Source organism: Stegastes partitus, unplaced genomic scaffold, assembly GCF_000690725.1.
Source record: "Stegastes partitus isolate 25-593 unplaced genomic scaffold, Stegastes_partitus-1.0.2 Scaffold644, whole genome shotgun sequence".
Taxonomy (NCBI): Eukaryota; Metazoa; Chordata; class Actinopteri; family Pomacentridae; genus Stegastes; species Stegastes partitus.
This window is the reverse complement of record NW_007578375.1, coordinates 1-9,134: the sequence shown is the minus strand read 5'-3', so window position 1 is coordinate 9,134 and position 9,134 is coordinate 1. Positions and strand designations below refer to the sequence as shown.

General features: G+C 40.5%; 1 protein-coding gene and 1 non-coding gene across 2 annotated transcripts in view; both read right to left on the bottom strand.

The window, feature by feature from the left end:
- Positions 1-6,211, bottom strand: part of ankrd16 (ankyrin repeat domain 16) — a 10,070-nt gene extending 3,859 nt beyond the window's left edge. The window contains exons 1-5 of the mRNA XM_008289894.1: positions 5,807-6,211; positions 3,894-4,114; positions 3,725-3,767; positions 3,247-3,355; positions 3,014-3,175 (exon numbers count right to left, since the gene is read on the bottom strand). Coding sequence (XP_008288116.1) covers positions 3,014-3,175; positions 3,247-3,355; positions 3,725-3,767; positions 3,894-4,114; positions 5,807-6,144 — 873 coding nt within the window. The 5' untranslated portion in view covers positions 6,145-6,211. The remainder of the gene's footprint in view (positions 1-3,013; positions 3,176-3,246; positions 3,356-3,724; positions 3,768-3,893; positions 4,115-5,806) is intronic.
- trnay-gua (transfer RNA tyrosine (anticodon GUA)) lies at positions 5,637-5,723 on the bottom strand. Its single transcript is given in 2 exon segments — positions 5,637-5,672; positions 5,687-5,723. It is a non-coding gene; the product is annotated as a tRNA-Tyr (tRNA).
- Positions 6,212-9,134: the final 2,923 nt, after the last annotated feature.

Genomic DNA, 9,134 nt, shown 5'->3' with positions numbered 1-9,134 from the left:
ACATCAGCTTACAAATCAATTAAAACAATATTAATAACTCACCGTAGGTCTCTTAGCGCAAAATAAATAAATAAATAACCAGTGGCACACAGAAGAATGATGTCAATATTGTCAGACTTAATCAAGTGTAACAACCTCAGCTAGAACATGATCGTGTCCTTATTCAAGAGGCAGACACAAGCCGTGCTGGTAAAGCTTAACAACTTCTAATGTGTAATTACTTTCTCACTTATTAATATGAATATATAAAACCAATGAGGACGTATTCATATGTTAAAGGACTATTTTGTCAAACATCTGGGGTTAACCAGGGATTCGGTTTTGTCAGACGTACACACGTGGACAAAATAGTTGGCACCCCTCAGTTAATGAAAGAAAAACCCACAAGGGTCAGAGAAATAACTTGAATCTGACAAAAGTAATAATAAATAAAAATTCTATGAAAATTAACCAATGAAAATCAGACGTTGCTTTTGAACCGTGGTTCAACAGAATGATTTAAAAAAATAAACTCATCAAACAGGCCTGGACAAAATGATAGTACCCTTAAGTTAATATTTTGTTGCACAACCTTTTGAGGCAATCACTGCAGTCAAACCATTTCTCCAGCTGTCAGTGAGACTTGTGCTCCTCTCAGCAGGTGTTCTGGTCCACTCCTCATGAGCAGACTACTCCAGGTGTCTCAGGTCTGAAGGCTGCCTTCTCCAGACGCCATGTTTCAGCTCCTTCCACAGATGTTCAATAGGATTTAGATCAGGGCTCATAGAAGGCCACTTCAGAACAGTCCAGTGTTTTCCTCTGAGCCATTCTTGGGTGTTTCTAACTGTGTTTGTTTTGGGTCATTATCCTGTTACAAGACCCTCTGACACTGGGCAGCACATTTCTCTCTAGAGTACCTTGATAGTCTTGAGATTTCATTGGACCCTGCACAGATTCAAGACACCCTGAGCCAGATGCAGCAAAGCAGCCCCAGAACATAACAGAGCCTCCTCCATGTTCCACAGTAGGGACAGTGTTCTTTTCTTCATATGCTTCATGTTTGCGTCTGTGAACATGGAGCTGATGTGCCAAAACGTTCCAGTTTGGTCTCGTCTGTCCAGAGGACGTTCTCCCAGAAGCTTTGTGGCTTGTCAACATGCAGTTTGGCAAATTCCAGTCTGGCTTTTATATGATTTGTTTTCAACAATGGTGTCCTCCTTGGTCGTCTCCCATGAAGTCCACTTTGGCTCAAACAATGACGGATGGTACCATCTGACACTGATGGACCTTGACCTTGGAGTTCACCTTTAATGTCTTTACAGGTTGTTCTGGGCTCTTTTGTTACCATTCATATTATCCGTCTTTTTCATTTGTCATCAGTTTTCCTCCTGCAGCCACGTCCAGGGAGGTCGGCTACAGTCCCATGGATCTTAAATGTCTGAATAATATGTGCAGCTGTAGTCACAGGAACATCAAGCTGCTTGGAGATGGTCTTATAGTCTTTACCTTTAACATGCTGCTCTATCATTTTCTTTCTAATCTCCTGAGACAACTCTCTCCTTCGCTTCCTCTGGTCCATGTTTAGTGTGGTCCACACCATGTCACCAAACAGCACAGTGACAACTTGTAACCCTATAAATAGACCAACTGACTGATGACAGGTTTGTAGACACCTGTGATGCTAATTAGAGGACACACCTTGATTGAACATGTCCCTATAGTCACATTATTTTCAGTCTTTTCCAGGGGTACCATCATTTTAGTCCAGGCCTGTTTCATGAGTTTATTTTTTTAAATAATTCTGTTGAACCACGGTTCAAAAGCAATGTCTGATTTTCATTGGTTCATTTTCATAGAATTTTTATTTATTATTACTTTTGTCAGATTCAAGTTATTTCTGTGACCATTGTGAGTTTTTCTTTCATTAACTGAGGGCTACCAACTATTTTGTCCGTGTCTACCTCTACAGGTCGGCATGTGACCCTAAGCACGTCATCAGTCAGCACTACAGAGTCGGCCTCTAGTCCATCACATCGTTACATCTGTTTTTACCATTTAGCCATTAGTTAGCAAAACATTCCATCCATTTTCAAAATTCCTTTAGCTAGCCCTTTCAACCTCTAATACTTTTAGCTATTTCACCATTTATCCTTTAATCTAAGCTACAATTTCAATGATTTAACCAGCAGTTTTGAGCTATTTCACAATTTATTCTTTCATTATTTATTTATTGACTTATTCGTTCTTTTATCTAACAACATCAACTACTTATTCATCATTATTAGATAGCAATTTAAAACCTTCATTTGCTAAAAAATGTCAGTGGTTTATCCATGATCTTTGGCTTAAAAGTTCAGTATTATTTTTGTTTTCATTATTTTTAGCTAAATATTTTAACTATCAACCATTCTTTTAGCTGGTTTAATAATTTATTACTTGTGATTTTACTTTGTTCCATTAATTGCACCTGGAATCATAACTACATCCATTAATTGAATCTAACTATAGCAAACATGTTAACATTTATCCAGTTGTTTTAGCCATATATATATATATATATGGTTTTAGCTATTTCACAACTTCACAGGTAGCCACTATGCTCACTAACAATGTCAGCCGTTTATCCCATACTTTTAGCTCACACATTCAGAATTTAGTTCTCAGTTTTAGTTAACCATTGTAACAATGTATTCATCATTTTCAGCTTACTAACAGTTTTTATTGTTTATTCATAACATTAACTCACCCTTTTAATCATTTAACCTTCACGTTTACCCATTTTATCCATTATTTGAACTTCCATTAGGCTATTAATGACTTTTACTTTTAGGTAACCTTTCTGTTTGCTCACTAACTCATTCCTATACATTCTCAACACGTGGTTTTCAGGTGTCACAGCTGTCTATATGTTTTTATTATAACTTCTATGTTTCAGATTAGATGATCTACTCCATATTCTGTCCACAGTCTCCCACACAAAGTCCAGTTCAGTTCTACAGTATAAGTACTCCTGACTGGGAGTAACTGATCAAACCTTTGCAGCATAATGCAGGGCAGTGAGCTGGATGCCAGTCGCCCTCTGGTTTAGGTCTACGTGAAGCTCCTGCACCAGGAACCGCAGAGCCTCGTCCTGACCGGTGACAGAGACCTGGTGCAGCGGCTGAGCCCCGAGTATGTCAGATGCTGTCGGAGACGCCTGCAACACACCGGTGAGGTTTAGAGAATGCACAGAAATGTCTGTACCAACGCTGACACATTATACTCTACCTGGTGCTTCTCCAGAAGCAGCCTGGCCACAGAAATGTGTCCATTCCGGACAGCATCCATGAAAGGAGTGACTCCACAGCTGTCGGTGCCGTCTGGGGTGTAGCCACATCTGGAAGAGGACCAGTGATGGTGAGTCAGACAAAGTCGTCCCTGCAATTCATCAAGTATGGAGCTGTTTTTGGTCCAAACAGGTCAAATAGGCGTGAGTGTGGAAATCTTTCAGTGGAGTATGTGCTGTGTGTTCATTTACCACCAGCCACTTGTATACTGGCAATTTGGCAATCAAACCAGCAACCTCTGGGTCTTGTGTGTCTTATCAGCTGTATATGTGATTTTATGGTATTTTGAGCAGCAATTCTGTGAAAAAGGTCTGGGAATGCAAATGCCAAAGGTCACACAGAACATCCAGGGCTGACTGGAAAATTTGACAAATGTTGCTTTGCCTATGACGTAGTCCTCATCCAAAAGTTTAACCCACCTGTCCAGCAGGATTCCAACAACCTCCTCACAGCCATGCATTGCTGGATAATGAACAGAGAAAGTATTAGTCACAACTTGGTAGTTAATGTAAAACTTGCAAATCAGCTAACTGTTTACAACCACATGTCATAGCCTATCCTGGATGTGGGGATGTGAGGATGCTTCACCTGCAGTGTGCAGCGGCGTCCGGCGCGTCTTGCTCTCCGTCCTCCAGATGTCCGGCACAGCATGAAGCAGGTGCTGTACAACCAGAGGATCGCCCTCTCTGCAGGCGATGTGGAAAGAGTTCCAGCCGTCCTTGTTTCTCAGCGCAGGGTCAGCGCCGTGGCTCAGAAGCTCCTGGATCACACCGAGGTTCCTCCGAGTGCAGGCCATCATCAGAGGAGTCCTGGAAGAGCACAGGCACGTCGTCTGAAATCTAACAAAGCAGGTGGTCGCATCATAAGCTCACAGGCTTACCTACAACATGTTCTGCAGTAATTTGTAAAGACACTGATATACAGTATATAGATTCTATTTTAGAGAAGTAGGTTTAAAAAAAACAAAAATAAATGCCAGAAAGTTTTACCGTTAAATATTAAGTTAAGTAACTTTTTACAAAATCCAATAAACTGTAAATTGCACATTTTTCCATGCCTTTCAACTGGTCAAACTTTCAACGTTTTTGAATTATGAACTCCTTAAACATGGTACTGGCTTTTATTGCTCATATGCAAGAGAAACATACCTGCACTACTGAGCATTAACATGGAAGTCCAGAATGATTGCGCTTGTAAATGTTGTTTTAATTAAGTTCGTTATTTCAGTATCACAAAAAACACTAAGTTTGTATTCTCGTGATAAGAAGTAGATTTATCTTGTTATTTCCAGAAAGCAAAAGATCAGTTTCTCAGAGTCACTGCCTATATAACCTGAATTTCCCCAATGGGGATCAATAAAGTGTTATCTTATCTTATCTTATATGGAGCTAAAACAGAGACTGTATCAGTTGTCATTGAAAAAAATAAATAAAATAAAATGTCTGTTTCTGGTTCACAATAGGAGCCAATCACTCTCTGACACCCGTCATCTGTGATTAAAACAAATAAAAAATAAAAAATCTGAATCTAAGGTTGATTTGTTGTGATAACAAAGAAATTAACCCTTTATCACTGAGCTTTGTTACAAATGAGATGATTTAATAAATCAACACGAAAAATTAGCATTAAAATAATCATGACTGCTCTGGGCTTCCTTACATTCAAATACAAAAAAATAAATAAAACAGCTGACTATGAACCGTCCACATGATGTCCTGGAGGCCAGAAGGAGCGCAGTGAGAGTCATTCACCTGTAGATGAAAAAAAAAAAAGTCTAACAGTAATAGTTAATATCTGTCTGTACATGGTCATGTGGAAATAATAAGAACAACAGGGATAGATTTGATATGAGCTTACTGTGAAAAGTTAAAGATGCACCCCTCCAGATTTATTGGGGGGTGCATATTCTGGCAATGGGGTCTGCCGGAATATGCACCCCTCTCTATTTCTGACCCCAGAGGACTAAAGCCACCAAATTCACAACATTTATTGATGATCATGGTCTGAGCATAATCTGAAAAGTTAAAAATGCTGGGACCAACAGGGACAGATTTACTGGGAGGTGCATATTCTGGCAGACCCCATTGCCAGAATATGCACCCCCCAGTAAATCTGGAGGGGTGCATATTTAACTTTTCACAGTAAGCTCAGATCAAAACTGTCCTTGTTGTTCTTATTATTTCCACATGACCATGTACAGACAGATATTAAATATTACTGTTAGACTTGTTTTATTTTCATCTACAGGTGAATGGCTCTCACTGAGCTCCTTGAGGAGGTGGGGGTCTTTTTCCGGGACAACACCTGTACACTCGTTATATAAAAGGTGTCTCCTTCGAGCCGGATTCGAACCAGCGACCTAAGGATTCCAGCTGAAGCCACTACAGTCCTCCGCTCTACCAACTGAGCTATCGAAGGGACCTGGGGCCCCCTGGCGACACATCTCCATATAGCCAACAGCACAGATGATGACCAGGTCGTTTTGAAATGGTCTTTCTCACCAGTCCGCCTTCTTCAGACTGTCCACCGCTGCTCCTCGCTGCAGCAGGAAGCTAACACAGTCCTCGTGGCTCATGGAGGCAGCTTCGTGCAGCGGCCTCTTGTAGTCGTTGTTGTACACCTCCACGTCCATGTCCAGCCGCTGGATCAGGTACTCCACGATGTCCAGGTGTCCGTGTCTGGCAGCGTAGTGCAGCAGGGTGTCTCCCGAGCGGCCCCAGTGTCTGCTGCTGACCGCCTGCACCGCCTCTGAGCCGCCCGATGCGATCTGCTTCTCCAGAGACTCCAGCTGTCCCTCCTGGGTGAACTTCACCAACTGCTTTAACGTGTTTTCATCCATGCTGGCTGAAGGAGAGGCTGTCGCTGGAGCACTAAGTTACTTACCGCTCAGAGTGACGGTGGCCGGGAGCAGTGGAAGACATGCTGGAGGAGTGTTTACCTGCAGGAAATTAAATGGCCAACCATGACCTATCCCTGGACCGCTGCCTGTTCAACAGATACGAACAAACTGTATAAAAGATGGACTTAACAACGTGAAGCCAACCCGGAAGTGTCAAAAACCTGCAGGATCACTACGTCCGCTAGTTGCTGGCTCCAAAACCCCCCAGAGAGCACCTGTGGCTGCAGACCACCACTGTCAGTTCCCGCTTAGCCTCTCCTGCGAGGACCTTCCACTGTCAGGACAGGAAATTACAAACTAAAGTTGTGAATGCACTTCCGGTGGAATTGATTGTCGTGCTAATGCATTTGTATGGTTTTAATTTATGTATTAAACTTTTGTCTGTTGTCGTTTTTGTTCTGTTTTTTTCTTTTATGTTGTGCACGAGCCCCGCCGTGAGTTTTTATGCCTGTGAAGCGTATATTTATATCATAGACTGTATAAAAGATGGACCTAACAACCGGCCCTGAAAAATGAAGCCAACCCGGAAGTGTCAAAAACCTGCAATATCACCACGTCCACTAGCTGCTGGCTCCATAAAGCCCTGGCTCCCATAGACTGGAATTGGAAAAGAAGTGATCACAGATCACGAAATACTGCATTCCTACAGCTCAGGATTTTTTTCTTATTAGTTTTCATGGTCAAATCCAGAGATCAGGTGGCCAATCTGATTGATTTTATAAATCAAACTGTTTTGTTAAATGTTTATATTATTATTTTTGTTTGTTTTTTTAGGCATTTGTAGTTAATTTGTTTTGGAAAATGGAACTTTCAATGTGCAGTAAAAGTATTTCTGAAGTTCAGCCATTAATGTGTTGATGCTTTTTTTAATGGTTCATAGTGTGTATAAATATTAACAATAGCAACATGTACAGTTCTGTAATGACACAAGACTTTGCCAGGATTTGTACATTAATTACAAGGCTATGTGGATGATAAGTGTAGTCAATGGAAGCAAAGGAACACAAAGCACTTTTACATACAACTACCATATCTGTCGTTTAGAATAAAAGTCATGTACAAGTGTTGTGCTACAACAACATTTCAGAAGAGTCTTTCAGACAAAAACAAAAGGACATGCAATACCGTTTGTTAAACCTAGATGACCTAATAGACACATTAAAGAGTCTGTATGCCTAGTACATAGTTTTTAGAAACAGTAAACATCTGTTCCAGGAAATGGAACTGCTCAATTAATCACCTGCTAATCAACAACTGTAATGAAGTAAAAGGTAAGACAGAGAACCTCTGAATGCTAAGAACATAGATTAATAAACGTTTGAAAGAGCTGATCTGTCCTTCCATCAGAGGAAGCTGAACTGGAAATGGTCGACTCAGGATGTTGTTCATGCAGTCTTCTTATTCACAATCAGATGAATGGCACCGGATAAGGTCTTCCTTCTGCTGGCACCACTCATTCATTTCCAGTTTGGAGAACTCAGAACTTTGGAATTACAGTAAAAGACAAACACTTTGGTTAAGATGTAAGGAGCAGCGCCAGAAAAAGCTGCAAAGAGTGGAAAGAGGAGATTGAAAATAATCAAATGGATTCATTCTGCTTAACAATGTGTGGTGCATTTTGTTGTTTCAGGCATTCCTTTAAAAGGTGGGTATCTTATGACTCAAACACCTGAGACTTTAAAGCCAAAAAAAGATAATAAACATAATAAAGAGGGAAAAAAAGGGATTTTCTTAAAAAAAAAAAAAAAAAGTCATTTTTCCTCATATTCACCGAATTATGGCACTAAGAACTAAATAAAAAGGGTGACATCATGATCATGCTCTGTGTGCTCTAACAAGTAACGGATGATTTGAATAAATATGGCGTTCCACACATGCAGCTTAATTTTTACTAGTTACACCCTGTTAGGTTTTGTATTTCAGCTACTCTCACCATTAAATATTGGTGAATGTAGAAAATCTACTACTGAATTACAGCCTGTTGTCATCACCTAAAGGAAATCTGTTGGAAGAAAAAGACTTCACTGCTGTGCATTTGTAGCAGAGTTAATGATTCCACTTGCCATCTCTTTTCATAATACAATTACTTGCCTTATTTATAATGTATTAATTTCCCCACTAGATGCAATGTTGGTGCCCTCTGCTGGCCCCCTGCAGACTTGAGGGGTGCACCCCGTGTTACTTTGCCAGTTTGCTGTGTCCCGTCTCTGTGGGAGGTCGATCAATATTAAGCTCTGTGTGAAATGGTGAATAAGATTATTTTAGTGGTACATTTCTGGCTTGTGCAGGTGGTGCACTGGGTAAGATATAGTGCTTTTATATAGTGCACTTATGATGGACGAAGCCCTCCAGCTTTAAAAGTTTGGACTGTATGTGTTGAGCTGTAACAGAGAAGAGAAGAAGAATCTGTGTGTGTGTGTGTCTATCTTTGTAAATATATAAAGATGTCCTTTTGTTTTTTTCCTGCAAAATGCTTCTGTGACAGTAGTGGCTTGTTTATGGAAAATAGCACACCACATTACCGGTAACTGCTAGCTGGATTGTAATTACCAGTCATCCCCGTGGTGTCAATGCTAACAGTTAGCTGAATAACTTCTTCGTTTTAGTAATTCCCAGAGCTTATTATTGTGGTGATGGCTGTGAGACCTAACATCAGTGTCTTTTACCAGTATCCTGTAAATCTGTGAATAAATGGCTGGTTGGAGCCAAAGGACGAGCGGTCTGGATTTGGTGTATCACACAACGCAGAAGACAGTACACAACCGCTACACATTCAGACTTAACATTCAAGAATGATGTGTATAATAACAGTGTTGTTGATCTCAGCAATAATTTGGTGTTAAGCCAAGTGGGGTAAACAGAACTTCTTCTTTAAGTAATGAAAAGTAACAAGAGTCACATCTGTAAAGATGAGAAAATGTATATTATTT